General features: G+C 39.8%; 1 protein-coding gene across 3 annotated transcripts in view; it reads left to right on the forward strand.

Moving 5' to 3' along the window:
• The window catches only part of CPNE4 (copine 4), a 681,945-nt gene that overhangs the window by 514,379 nt on the left and 152,086 nt on the right, over nt 1-15,480 (forward strand). For all 3 annotated transcript variants that reach the window (XM_027546045.1, XM_027546065.1, XM_027546054.1), the window contains exons 6-7: nt 1,581-1,664; nt 4,550-4,639. In XM_027546045.1, coding sequence (XP_027401846.1) covers nt 1,581-1,664; nt 4,550-4,639 — 174 coding nt within the window. The remainder of the gene's footprint in view (nt 1-1,580; nt 1,665-4,549; nt 4,640-15,480) is intronic.

Genomic DNA, 15,480 nt, shown 5'->3' on the forward strand with positions numbered 1-15,480 from the left:
TTCATGCAAATAGATGGGGAAACAATGGAAAAGTGAGAGACTTTATTTTTTTGGGCTCCAAAATCGCTGCAGATGGTGATTGCAGCCATGAAATTAAAAGATACTTGCTCCTAGGAAGAAAAGCTATGACCAACCTAGATAGCATATTCAAAAGCAGAGACATTACTTTGCCAACAAATGTCCATATAATCAAAGGTATGGTTTTTCCAGTAGTCATGTATGGATGTGAGAGTTGGACTATAAAGAAAGTTCAGCACTGAAGAATTGATGCTTTTGAACTGTGGTGTTGGAGAAGACTCTAAGAGTCCCTTGGACTGCAAGGAGATCCCACTACTCAATCCTAAAGGAAATCAGCCCTGAATGTTCATTGGAAGGACTGATCTTGAAGCTGAATCTCCAATCCTTTGGCCACCTGATGCAAAGAACTTACTTTTTGGAAAAGACCTTGATGCTGGGAAAGATTGAAGGCAGGAGAAGGGGACGAAAGAGGGTGAGATGGTTGGATGGCATCACCAACTCGATGGACATGAGTTTGAGTAATCTCTGGGAGTTGGTGATGGAAAGAGAAGCCTGGTGTGCTGCAGCCTGTGGGATCACAAAGAGTCAGACACGACTGAGTGGCTGAACTGAACTGTCTAGTATGTAATAAAAATTAACAAGCATAACCAAAGGCAGAACAGATAATAACAGGCCCACAGTGTCTGTAGTCATTGTCAACTTAAAAAATAGTCAAAACCTAAGAGTTGAGAGTTATGTTTTATTTTGTGGGAATTTTTAGGTTTTCAAGCCTGGGAGACAACATCTCACATGACCCTGAGAGATGGAGGGTCTATCCATCTATTTCACGGAGGCAGGCAGGATGGGGAGTCAGGTTTAAAGAAGTCTGCAACAAGGGGCAGGTAGTCTGAACAAAGAAGATTATTGTTAATTAAGGAAAATTATTTCCTTATAATTTATTAAGGAAATATTTCTTTAGATATTTTGAGTTAAGAAATTTAGTGCTTTTCTATGTATAGGAAGATGCAAGAGTCTGGACTTAACTGAAATCATTACTTTAACATGCATCTCAGCTATTGGGCCCAGCACCCTGCAACTTGATTTTTCACATCCTTAGTTCCTCATTCACCATAGGGAGTGGGGGCAACTTGTGGCAGCAGCTTAATGGCTGCCAGATTGGAGGCATTGCTCTTCCTCAGTGCCCTCTGGGCCCAGAAATTAAATTTGGAGGCTCAGAATAGCTGATGACTGTGACATCCGTGTTTACTATGGCGGAAATACTCCGTTTCACACATCAGACACAGGCTTTACAATAACTAGGATGAACCTGTTTAAGACAGCAGATACACTGCTTCTTAGAGACCCGGCATTTGAACTGATCTTTGAAGACTGCTTGGGACTTCAATCAACCAAGTCCTTTCTTCTCAAAGGACTTAGGGGTTGAGATACAGCTCCTTCTAGCCAAAGGTGATGAAGACTAAAGCAAGGAAGGGTCAAATTCAGGGGTATTTTATCCAGGGCTGTAGCAAATGTGTTTGTGCAAGGGGGAGAGAAAAAAACTCATTTTTGCTCATCTATTTTAGGATTTCTTCAGTAAATCTGACCCATTTCTGGAAATTTTTCGAATGAATGATGATGCAACTCAGCAGCTTGTGCACCGAACTGAGGTGAGAAGTGCCATCTTCAGTTTTGCCGTCTCGTTTCCTTAACATGATACACTGACTTTACCTTTTTTAATGTCTGTAGGTCTCCCCCAAGACCTGGGGTCTTCCCAGTCCTCTCTTCATTCTGAATGTGGGTGTTATAAGAGGAGACCCTTTCTCACACATATTCTCCACTATTGACCTTTAATACAGAAAGCCAGCAACTTATTAATAATAAAAATATGAATCCTAGTCAACATTTGATGAGCGTGACGAGGTGCCAAGCAATCTACTGAGTGATTTTACATACATCATTTTATTTACTTCTCACAACTATGCCTTGACATGGCTATTATTACCCCATATTACAAATGAAGAAGCTGAACTTTGAGGAGGTTAATTCACCTTCCAGTTCTCACAGTGAGCAAGAGGTAGAGCTAAGGTTTGAATTGTGTGTGTTTGACCCTGAGCTTTGCTGTAATTTGAGAAGCCAATCAGCCTCCCCAGGGAAGTCCACACACAGTACTGATGTCAGGTCTGCATATAAACAGCTGCCCTGTGTCAGCAGGCACTTGATCTGGCTGCATCTCCTTCTCATACTCCCACCTTCTCTCCACATGTCTGTGAACCTCACCCTTCAGTATCCCACCCACTGCTACCCGTGACCACACACCCACTTAACAACCAACCCTAGACTCCACTTTGTATTTTATTTTCTGTATAAGTTCGTTCAAGAAAGAGACTTGTTGGGGTGAGAAGTGCATTGATAAGGAGGAATGGCTCAGAGCTGAGAGAACTGTTGTGCTTGCAGCATAGCGTAAAGGAAGAAGGAACTGTCATGTCTCCTACAGGAGTATAGCAGGTTCTGTGTTCCCACACCTCACACTGGAAATCCAGTTCCTTTTTCCTGAAGTGGTAGAGTTGCACATAGCATTAGGGGAACATTTCATGTCATATTTAAGGTAAGCAAAAACTGAATAATCTTGGACAGGCTAGTCTGTGAATGTCATTTTGTACATGGTTAGCATTTAATAAAAGAATGAATACATGAATGGAGCTGGATATACATAGTATGTCCACTCCCTGTAATAGCACAGTATGACTCTTTGGACAGTCACAAACTATTCCCTAGGGAATAGTTTCAAATGCAACTTGGATGGTTACCCTGAGTGGCACCTTATCACCACCACCAAGTAGAACTTTTTCCCCATATAAAGATTCCTTTGATGGAACGAAGTTCTTTCAGAAGAAGTAACTGAATGTTGGAGAGAATCAGAAGTGGTACCCATTCACGCCTTTGCCCAACCAGTGCACGGGGACTTGAATGTACAGGGAGAAGGAAGAGGGGTGGCATCATATTAGACTTCTCTCCTGACGGCATCCCTCCTTTCAGTTTTAATGCTGGTAAATTCCCCTGTTCCCAGAGTCTCTAACACTTCCCCATACCCCATTGTGAGGGGCTCCTGGAGTCTCACAAGAAATGTGATTGTAAAGTTTTCCAATGAATCGATCAACATAACATTGCTTTTTCCTCTTTCTTACTCAATAGATATAAAATAACCAGGCAATACTATTCTCCCTGGGTAAGCACATGTGTGCACACACACATACAGATTTTAATTTCTAGTAGAAATTTTGATTTGCTATTGAGTTTTACATAACTGTTGTAGTGAAACATCTTCACTCTTAATATTTCTATAAAGGTGAGAGATTTAACCAAAATAATTTTATCTAACTTTTTTTCTCACTATCACTTTGATCATTCAAGGAATGAGAACAAAAAGCAAAGTCACACAGGAACATTATTTTTCTACTCTTTAATGCACTACAGGAAATTTAATAATGAGCCTACAGTATACTCAATAATTCATCATTATATTAAGGAATTCAGAAGAAGAGGGAATCACTTATAAAATAATTATGTTGGATAGAGAATTAATTTTTTTACAATACTAAGATTTCTGCTAACTAAAAACTTCTTATGAAGGAAATCAATATGACAGAATTCCATTTAACTTCATTTGTATGTCCGCTGGAACAGTGGTTCTCAAATATCATGCATCAGGATCACCTAATGACCCACCTAGGGAGTTTCTGTCAGTATATCTGGTTGGAATCTAGGAATTTGTACTTAAAAAGTTCCTGCAGTTCCAAGAATCACACTTTGGGACCCAGCCCCAGAGCATACAGTACAATCCTAGATATGAGCAAATACTCACACATTCTAAACCAAATTGAATTATTTGAATCATTTGATGGCAGAATAAGACTTGACTCAAATGGACCCTCAGGCAGGATTTAACCAAGTTCATGATTAGTAAACTGCTTTTAAAAGAATTACACTCCATTATAGTCTTAGTTTGTGATCCTGAAATTCTGAAGATCTGCCTTCATGCCTTCCAAGCATACTCCTAGGATTTTTCTTCTGACTTGCAATTTGATCTAACCAAGGTCATGGGTCACCAAAGACCACTCAATTGCAGCAATAGAATTTCCCACCTGTAGACTTTATGTATGCTGACCTCAATAGAAGGGAATTTATGCCATAGCAATGACCTACAGAACAGGGGATCCTTTATCAGAGGCAGAGGCAGCCCATCTCCTTAATCCTACCCTCTTTTGATATAGAAAGGGTCATCTCCAACACCCACATACTGTACAATATTATTGTTATTATTCATAAAACAACACCCAGGCTAGTGATCACAGGAGTTCTGCCCATAATGTTCACTTAGTGAGCACCTTTCAAAGGTTTACTACTGCAAGTTTTCATTAAGGCACCTGTTGCAGACAACTGTCCGTTTCATAAGCTTCTCTAGCTTTCAATGCTTCTCAAGTAGTTTTTATGTTGAAAATGAAAATGTCAAGCATTTCCTCTCCCACCCACCACTCCTTTCTTTTTTCCTCAGGTTGTGATGAATAACTTAAGCCCAGCCTGGAAATCATTCAAAGTATCTGTAAACTCTCTATGCAGTGGAGATCCCGACCGCCGGCTGAAGGTCAGAAATCTGTCTATGTCTAAGAAATGCAGTTTTACATGTTTAATCCTCCTGTTTCTCCTCAAGCGAATGTTGGCAGGCTCAAAATTTTCTGTAGCTTTTACCTAGATCTCTTAGCATCTTGATGAAAAAAAAACAAGGGGTTTCCTTCTGCTAGAGCCTTTGAGGCTCCTGAGATAATAAGAGATAAATCCCAGTTGTGTTAGGTTGAGAAGCAAATCCCATGGCTTCTCAGAGAGAAATGTGGCAATAAGTTCAAGGACTAATTTGGAGTTATTATAAACACAAATACTGTTGTTGTCAGTTATCTACTGCATAAAATACCACTCCAAAATTTAATATTTAAAACTATAACCATTTATTTAGCTTATGATTTTGTGCCTTGGCAAGCTGAGTTCATCTAAGAGGATCTTCTGGAGAAAGGCAATGGCAACCCACTCCAATATTTCTTGCCTAGAAAATCCCATGGACAGAGGAGTCTGGTGGGCTACGGTCTATAGCGTGACAAAGAGTTGGACATGATGTCCAAAGAGTTGGACATGTGACATACACCATGCCACAAGAGGGTCTTCTCTTGGTCTTGGGTGGACTTCCTCATGTACATGCAGTCAGCTGTACCAAGCAGAGTACCTCTCGTCCTGGGGTTTGTCTGGCTATCCTCTGGAATGACCAAGGTGGTAGGGACATTTGTTTCTCATCATTCAACAAGTTAGTTTGGACTGATACACTCAACAACTTTAGGGTCCAAAGGATCCAGGACAGAAGATGCACATGTCTTGAGCCCCAGTCTCGGACTCACATGAGGTCACTTCCTCTGTGTTCTACTGGCCAGTCACATGGCCATCTCAGATTCAGGGATGAAGAAATAAGACATAGACTCTACTTCTTGGTGGAAGGAGCTGCAGAATATGATGGCCACTTTTTTCAATCTACCACACATGTTTTTTGAGTATCATGGGAATGTAGAAGTTGGAAGACAAGATGCGTTATGACAATCAGGATGACCAAAGAGGACAACAGGCTAGTGCCAGAACCAGATTCCCAGAGGTGTTCCTTATGGTCCTTGGTCTGGCTCTCACGCTACCTTGGAAGTCCAGAAGCTCCATGTTGTCAGTGTCCCAGAGGTTATTCTATCAATCAGGATGACTAAGTAGATTCAATAGAGGCCAGAGCCATAAACCAACAGATAAGTTGGTTCCTGTTTAGTGAAAAACATGGCCCTCAAGCAAACTCAACATTCGTTATCAACTTTACCAGGTCATTTTCTCCATGACCTGGATGACCTGGGTTAACTATGGGGAAGACCATTATTAGAGGGTTGTGTGAGAGCCTGAAAACAGAGCCAAAGAAGCTGGATAGTGGAAATGGTTAATGGCTTCAGACTTTAAAAGCCTGGTACACCTACCACCGCAGTGGAATAATAATAAGCAGACTAAACATTCATATTGGGGGCACCAGCTCCCCTGGAAAGTGTTAGATGGGCACTGACAATGCCTATATTTGTAACTTTACACTTTCCTTACTCTTTTTGCCCTGTAAACGTCTTCTAGTGGATATAATTTTTGGATTTGTCAATGTTATCCTTCAGATCAGAATTCTATCTGTTGGTTACTCTCAGACTCTTCATGTGACTTTACATCTTTGCTTAAAAACATTGTTTGGACTTTGTACTATCTATGGACATGCTTACTTCTGTGGTCTGGATGAAGAGTTCAGAATTATCTCTGATATCTCTTGTGGAAGCCTCCTCTTTCACTGCAACTGTCTTTCATGCCAAAATCAAGACTCCTGGTTATTTGGGCCTCAGGTATAAGCTCATGTGCAGGGTGGCCAAGACCTACAGCTTCAGGTCTGAGGTGGGGACTGTCACCTATACTCTGAGCAATCCCATCCCACTCCCAGGAAGAGAAATGGACCCTTTGGGACAAAAATAAGATAATGCCCATATTAACCACAGGTCAACTTAGTCCTGGGGCATTGCTAATTCAATAAAAGGAGATGGTTATCTGTAACTGAGTAAATAACAAATATGTGGAAAAGGAGAACTTTGTGGTTTTTTGAGTGCTCTGCTGTCTGTCTGTAGAGGACAAGTGGGAATAAAAGAGAGACAAGAAGGAAGGAAGGAAGACACAGACAGAGAAAGAGAGGATCGGGATTTCTCAACAGCTGTACCACTGAGATTTGGATTTTTTGGCAGGGGGCAGGGCAGGGGAAGGGGTTGTCTTGTGCATTGTAGGATGTTTGGCAGCATCCAGGCTACGAAACACTAGTAGTAGTACTTTACCCCCATCAGTCATACAGCCCAGAGTATATTCAGACATTACTAAATGTCCCGTGGAGGGTAAAATCGTTTAGAGAATCTCCTACAGGGCTGGTTAAGACAGATTATTGGGCATTACCCACAGGGTTTCTGATTAAGCAGGTCTGGGTTGAGCCTGAGAATTTGCACTCTCCAACTTCCTGGGTGATGCTAATGTTGCTGGTCCTAGACCACACTGAGAACCCTGGCACAGACATTTGCCCCTTCGTTAGAGCCCTTCCTCAACTCAGTGCCCCCACCACTTTCTACCATTCAGTCTCCCCTCTACAATCTTTTCTCTGCCCAGCACTCATGCCCACCCTGCCTTCCCCAAGCCTTCAGGACTTGGCACATGCCCCTCCCTGCTCCTCACTCTTCTACTTTTCTTGGATTATCATCATCTGCTACTTTCCTTCAGATCTCTTCAAAATCCCTCCACTTCCAGAAACCTTCCCTGATGTCTTTAGCTTCCATGGGTGCCCTCCAGTTCTCTGCACCTACCTCAGGGAGACACCTCTCTACTTGTTTAAAACATTTCTGTTTCCATCTCTCTTTCCTGAGCATGTGACTCATTCTTCCTGGTTTGCTCCTGCAGGGTGAGAACCATGTTTCTTTCTGTGCATATGCATGCATCCAGCCCAGTGCTTGGCACAGGGTACACACAGAAGCTGTTTCTAGAGGGAATGGATGGAGAACAGGGAGTTCTACAAGGTTGACAGCACCTGATTGGGCTAGAGGGGATACCCAGGTGTGCTGAGCTCCCTAGGTGACAAACCCAATATCATCACTCACCTGCAGCTTTTTTGAGAGGCAGGAGAGACTTCCTATATTGTTCTTTATTTGTATTCATTATTTTGTCACAAATGCCACTGTGAAATTGTCATAGTGCTGTTCCACTTTAGCTTTCCCTAATATAAAATCGTGCCATATGCCATATTGGAAGGCAGCACCTCCTTGCCACCACAAAATTAAAAAAAAAAAAAATAGAAAGCGAACTTTTAAATTAAAAAAGTTTTAAGCCCTCTGTCCATTTATAGTCTCAGTCTTAGCAAAATTCTAACAATGAGATCTTGGTCCCAAATGAGACTTGATATCTTTAGCTCTCATTTATTCAGGGTCACAGTAACACCAAGTTGAAGTAAAACCAGCGCTTTCTTTTGTTTTATTTTTCCTATTCCTCCTTTGTGGGGAAAAATTTTTAAACAAATAAGTATTTTTCAGAAATTGATTATTTATTTATTTATTATGAAAATTTTTAAACATCCATAAAGGTAGTCAGTTACCTGTTTACAATAACCAAGACATGGATGCAAACTTAATGTCCATCAACAGAGGAATGGATAAAAAAGATGTGTTACATATATACAATGGAATACTACTCAACCTAAAAAAAAAATGAAATAATGCCATCTGTAGCAAATGGAAATGCCTGGAGATTATCATGCTGAGTGAAGTAAGTGAGACAGAGAAAGAGAAATATTGTATGACACCTCTTTTATGCAGAATCTAATAAGAAATTATACAAATGAACTTATTTACAAAACAGAAAGGCTCATAGACTTAGAGAACGAATTTATGGTTGCCAGGTGGGAAGAATAGAGGGTAGGGATAGTTAGGGAGTTTGGAATGGACGTGTACATGGACATGTACACACTATTATATTTAAAATAGATAACCAACAATGACCTACTGTATAGCACCAGGAATTCTAATCAATGTTATGTGGCAGGCTGGATAGGAGGGAAGTTTGAGAGAGATTGGATACATGTATATGTATAGCTAAGTCCCTTTGCTGTCCACCTGAAACTATTACAACATTGTTACTCAATGATATTCCTCTCACCCTCAATCTTTCCCAGCATCAGGGTCTTTCCAATGAGTTGGCTCTTTACATCAGGTGGCCAAAGTATTGGAGCTTCAGCATCAATCTTTCCAATGTATATTCAGTGTTGATTTCCTTTAGGATTGACTGGTTTGATCTCCTTGCAGTCCAAGGGACTCTCAAGAGACTTCCCCAGCACCACAGTTTGAAGGCATCAATTCCTTAGTGCTCAGCCTTCTTTATGGTCCAACTCTCACATCCATACATGACTACTGGAAAAGCCATAGCTCTGACTATACAGAAATTTGGCAGCAAAGTGATGTCTCTGCTTTTTAATACACTGTCTAGGTATGTCATAGCTTTTCTTCCAAGGTGCAAGTATCTTTAATTTCATTGCTGCAGTCACCATCTGCAGTGATTTTAGAGTCCAAGATAATAAAGTCTGTCACTGTTTCCATTGTTTACCTATTTGCCATGAATTGGTGGGGCTGAATACCATGATCTTAGTTTTCTGAATGTTGAGTTTTAGCCAATTTTTTTCACTCTCTTCTTTCACTTTCATCAAGAGGTTCTTTATTTCCTCTTCGTTTTCTGTCATAAAGGTTGTGTCAACTGTGTGTCTGAGGTTATTCATATTTCTCCTGGCAATGTTGATTCCAGCTTGTGACTCATTCAGCCCAGCATTTCACATGAAGTAATCTACAAAGAAGTTAAATAAGCAGGGTGACAACAGCCTTGATATACTCCTTTCCCAATTTTGAGCCAATCTGTTGTTCCATGTCGAGTTCTAACTGTAGCTTCCTGTCCTGCATACAGGTTTCTCAGGAGACAGGTAAGGTGGTCGGGCATTCCCATCTCTTTAAGAATTTTCCAGTTTGTTGTAATCCACATAATCAAAGACATTTGCATAGTCAATAAAGCAGAAGTACATTTTTTTCTGGAATTCTCTTCCTTTATATATGACTGAACAGATGTTGGCAATTTGGTCTTTGGTTCCTCTGCCTTTTCTAAACTCAGCTTGTACAACTGAAAGTTCTCAGTTCATGTACTGTTGAAGCCTGGCTTGAAGGATTTTGAGCATTACCTTGATAGAATGTTAAATGAGTGCAGTTGTGTAGTAGTTTGAACCTCCTTTGGCATTGCCCTTCTTTGGGACTGGAATGAAAACTGACCTTTTTCAGTCCTGTGGCCACTGCTGAGTTTTCCATTGAGGGCAGCACTCTAACAGCATCATTTTTTGGTATTTGAAATACCAAAGCTCAGTTGGAATTCCATCACCTCCACTATCTTTGTGCATAATAATGCTTCCTAAGACCACTTGACTTCACGCTACAGGATGTCTGGCTCTAGGTGAGTGGCCAAACGATCGTGGTTATCTGGGCCGTTAAGAACTTTCTTGTACAGTTTGTCTGTGTATTCTTGCCACCTCTTCTTAATCTCTTCTGCTTCTGTTAGGTCCTTACCATTTCTGTCCTTTATTGTGCCCATCTCTGCATGAAATGTTCCCTTGGTATCTCCAATTTTCTTGAAGAGATCTATAGTCTTTCCCATCCTATTGTTTTCTCTATTTCTTTGCACTGTTCACTTAAGAAGGCCTTATCTCTCCTTGCTATTCTCTGGAACTCTGCATTCAGTTGGGTATATCTTTCCTTTTTTTCTTGGCCTTTTGCTTGTCTTCTTTTGTCAGCTATTTGTAAGGCCTCCTCAGACAACCACTTTGCCTTTTTGCATTTCTTTTTCTTGGGGATGGTTTTGGTCACTGCCTCCTGTACAAACCTCTGTCCATAGTTCTTCAGGCACTCTGTCTATCAGAGCTAATCCCTTGAATCTATTTGTCACTTTTACTCTATAAGGCGTTTGGTTTAGGCCACACCAGAATGACTTAGTGGTTTTCCCTACTTTCTTCAAGTTATGTCTGAATTTTGCAATAAGGGGCTCATGATCTGAGCCACAGTCAACTCCAGGTCTTGTTTTTGCAAACTGTATAGAGCTTCTCCATCTTCGGCTGCAAAGAATATAATCAATCTGATTTGGTATTAACCATCTAGTGATGTTCCTGTGTAGAGTTGTCTCTTGTGTTGTTGGAAGAGGGTCTTTGCTATGACCAGTGCATTCTATTGGCAAAACTCTGTTAGTCTTTGACCCACTTCATTTTGTACTCCAAGGCCAAACTTGCCCATTATTCCATTATTCTCTTGACTTCCTACTTTTGCATTCCAGTTCCCTGTGATGAAAAAGACATCTTCTATTGGTGTTAGTTCTAGAAAGTCTTTCAGGTCATCATAGAACCATTCAGCTTTAGCTTCTTTGGCACTAGTGGTTGGGGCATAGACTTGGATTACTGGGATGTTGAATGTTTTGCTTGGAAATAAACCAAGATCATTCTGTTGCTTTTGAGATTGCACCAAATTAGTGCATTTTTGGACTCTTTTGTTGACTATGAAGGCTGCTCCATTTCTTCCAAAGGATTCTCACCCACGGTAGTAGACATAATGGTCATCTGAATTAAATTCACCCATTCCTGTCCATTTTAATTCACTGATTCCTAAAATGTTGATGTTCACTCTTGTCATATCCTGTTTGACCAAGTTCAGTTCACCTTGATTCATGGACCTAACATTCCAGGTTCCTATGCAATATTGTTCTTTACAGCTTTGAAATTTGCTTTCACCACTAGACACATCCTCAACTGGGGTATCATTTCTGCTTTGGCTCAGCTTCTGCATTCTTTCTGGAGTTATTTTTCTGCTCTTCCCCAGTAGCATATTGGTCACCTACCAACCTGAGGGGCTCATCTTGCAGTGTCATATCTTTTTGCATTTTCATACTGTCCATGAAGTTCTCAAGGCAAGAATGCTGAATTTGGGGTTTGTTCATTGACATGTGAACAAGGTCCAAGCATTACATTTGACTGAAATATCTCCAGTCTCTTTCAGTCTCTCTCACTCTTTTTTATCCTTGCAACTTACTTACTGAAGAAACCAGCCTGTTTTTTTCTCTGTGTACCCTCTAAATAGCTAGCTGGGTTTGATCAGATTCAGGGGTTATTTTGTAGCAAGAATATTTTACAAAGGATGGTGCTCTTTTGTGATCTTAACAGTCACTGAGGCATATTGCCTACATACATGATTTCATTAGAATTTCCAAAATGGTAGTTTTCTAATTCTGTTATTCCTCTTTATTATTTAGAGTTCTTTACAGAAAAACTGTCTGGTTAACAGTTCAAGAACTATTTGGTTCCCTGGGGTGTGATTTGTATAAGCAAGACAGGAAAATGCTTTATTCTTTCTTTTTTAAAAACTATTTTCAGAATAACACATTTCTACTCTAGCATCCTTCATTGGTGACTAATGGGATCCCTCACATTATCAAGAATTCATGATTTTTTAATGTATTCTAGTGTTTCAATCTATTTCAGTTAATATTATTCCTTTGAAATCTTATATCGTTCCATGTTTCATGAGTTAAAACCCCTTCAAATTCTCTCTTGAGTTCTTTTGATGTAAGCTTAGTAGTTTGGATGGGATTGGGGTGGGAGGGAGGTTCAGGAGGGAGGGGACATATGTATACCTATGGCTGATTCATGTTGATATATGACAGAAACCAACACAACATTGAAAGCAATTATCCTCCAATTAAATATATTTTAAATAATAGTTTCCTTGCTTTCTGGTATCAATTTTTTAAATTCAAGAGTTTGAATTTTTTTTCTGTAAGATACATATCTCCTTATGAATGCTCAATCATACTTTAAAGTCTAGAGAGAATTCCTCTCCATGGTTGAAGCTCTAACCCATGGAACTGTTGGGTTCCTTTGTTTAATTTTGCTTTCAGCTTTTAGAATTTAATTTTCAACAAAATTAGTTTTATAATTATATAAAATGCTTACATGATTCTAAAGTCAAAACTACAAAATATATTCAGAAAAGCTTAGCTCCTATTCTGCTTCTTCTAGTTTTTACTCTCTTCCCTTATATGTAATTGCTGTGTAGCGTATTTTAATACCTGATAGAACTAGGTTTTCTTACTTCTGTATTCTTTGTCTTTTAAGGATTTTCTTGAATATTTTCATGTTACTCTTTCCAGTCAGTTCTTTCATTGCATTTATAAGCAACTAGTTATTCAGTCACCTAGTCATGTCCGACTCTTCATGACCCCAGGGACTGCAGCATGCCAGGCCTCTCTGTCCCTCACCATCTCCCAGAGATGTGTTATTCTGAAAATAGCCCAAGTTCATGTCCCATTTGAATCAGTGATGCCATCCAACCATCTCATCCTCTGTCACCGTCTTCTTCTTCTGCCTTCAATCTTTCCCAGCAACAGGGTCTTTTCCAATGAGCCATCTCTTCATATCAGGTGGCCAAAGTGTTGGAACTTCAGCTTCAGCATCAGTCCTCTCAATGAGTATTCAGTGTTGATTTCCTTTAAGATTGACTGGTTTGATCTCCTTGCTGTCCAAGGGACTCTCAAGAGTCTTCTCCAGCACAACAGTTAGAAAGCATCAATTCTTTGGTGCTTTGCCTTCTTTGTGGTCCAGTTCTCACATCCATACAAGACTACTAGAAAGACCATAGCCTTGGCTATATGGACCTTTGTTGGAAAAGTGGCACACTGTCTAGCTTTGAATAGTATTCCTGCCAAGAAGCAATGGTATTCTAATTTAATAACTGCAGTCACAGTGATTTTAGAGCCCAAGAAGAGGAAATCTGTCACTGCTTCCACCTTTCCCCTTCTATTTGCCATGAAGTGATGGGACCAGATGCCATGATCTTATTTTTTTAATATTTAGTTTTAAGCCAACTTTTTCACCCTCATACTTTACCCTCATCAAGAAGTTATTTAGTTCCTCTTCATTTTCTGTCGTTAGAGTGGTATCATCTGCATATCACTGAGGTTATTGTTATTTCTCTTGGCAATCCTGATTTCAACTTATAACTCATCCAGCCCAGCATTTTTCATCATGTGCTCTGTGTATAAGTTAAATAAACATAGTGACAATAAGCAGCTTTGTCATACTCCTTTGTCAATCCTGAACCAGTCAGTTGTTCCATACAGGGTTCTAACAATTGCTTCTTGACCTGCATACAGGTTTCTCAGGAGACAGGTAAGATGGTCTGTTATTCCCATCTCTTTAAGAGTTTTCCACAGTTTGTTATTATCCACACAGTCAAAGGCTTTAGCATAGTCAATGAAACAAAGGTAGATGTTTTTCTGGATTTCCCTTGCTTTCTCTATGATCCAGCAAATGTTGGCAATTTGATCTCTGGTTTCTCTCTTTGAAACCCATCTTGGACATCTGGAAGTTTTGGTTCATGTAATGCTGAAGCCTAGCCTGCAGGATATTGAGTATAAGCTTACTAGCATGCCGTCATCCAGTGGTTTGAACATTCTTTAGTACAGTACTGCCCTTCTTGAGAATTGGAATGAGTATAGACCTTTTTCTGTGGCCACTGCTGGGTTTTCCAGATTTACTGATATAAAGTACCAGAAGGCAAAAACTGATAGTATTTTTATTGAAATTGCAAAGGAAATCTCTTCTAATGCTGTGTTCCCAGCTCAGAACATGACTTTTCTTCCAGTTCATTCAAGTCTCCTTTTGTATTTGCAAGAGCACTTAGTGTCCCTCTTAGACGTTTAGAATATTTAAGTTTATGCCTAGTTTGTGGGTGTCTTTCTTTCTCTTCCATTACTCCTTCAGACTATTGTTTGTAAACATAAAAGCTGTTGAATTATTTTCTCAAATTACTATTTTACTGTTGTACTGTTGTTTATAGTAATTTTCTGTAATTTTTTGGAGTTTTAAAAATATATTTCATCTGGAAATAGTGATAGTTTTGCCCTTACTCACTTACCTAGTGATTCTCCTTATTTATTTGTTTGGACCAGTGCTCCCAACACAGTGTTAAATAATAGTAGAGAATGGAGGGCATACCCATTAGCCTTATCTATCACTATAGTGGAAAAGCCTCGGGTATTTCCCTATTAATTCTGAGAGGTTAATTTTCTAAAGTAATTGTGAAGCTGTCAGAGACTTAGAACTTTCTCAACCATGTCTACTGAGCCTTAAATCATAGAGGATTCTTTCTTGGTAACTCAAGAGATGATGCTGCAACCAGCTGAAATGTCTTCTGAAGTATGTAAAAGACTTTGCACTGCTTCCTGAGTAGATTTAGGGTTACACTTAATATTATCTATTTAACAAAATATTCTAGTAGTCATGTATAGATGTGAGGGTTGGACCACAAAGAAAGCTGAGCACCAAAGAATTGATACTTTTGAACTGTGGTGTTGGAGAAGACTCTTGAGAGTCCCTTGGACTGCAAGGAGATCCAACCAGTCCATCCTAAAGGAAATCAGTCCTGAATATTCATTGGGAAGACTGATGCTGAAACTGAAGCTCCAATACTTTGGCCACCTGATACAAAGAACTGACTCTTGGAAAAGACCCTGATGCCAGGAAAGATTGAAGGCAGGAGAAGAAGGGGACAACAGAGGATAAGATGGTTGGACGGGATCACCAACTTGATGAACATGAGCAAGGTCCAGAAGTCAGTGATGGACAGGGAAGCCTGGAGTGAAGCCCTAAAACTGAACTGATGTATTTAATATCTAATGCTACCTATTTAATGAAATAGGTTTAATAATTGATATTGGTTATTTAATGAAATTCATATTTTATATTAGCTATCCAATGAAATATATTTAACGTTAGCAATTGAA

Source organism: Bos indicus x Bos taurus, chromosome 1 (assembly GCF_003369695.1).
Source record: "Bos indicus x Bos taurus breed Angus x Brahman F1 hybrid chromosome 1, Bos_hybrid_MaternalHap_v2.0, whole genome shotgun sequence".
Taxonomy (NCBI): Eukaryota; Metazoa; Chordata; class Mammalia; order Artiodactyla; family Bovidae; genus Bos; species Bos indicus x Bos taurus.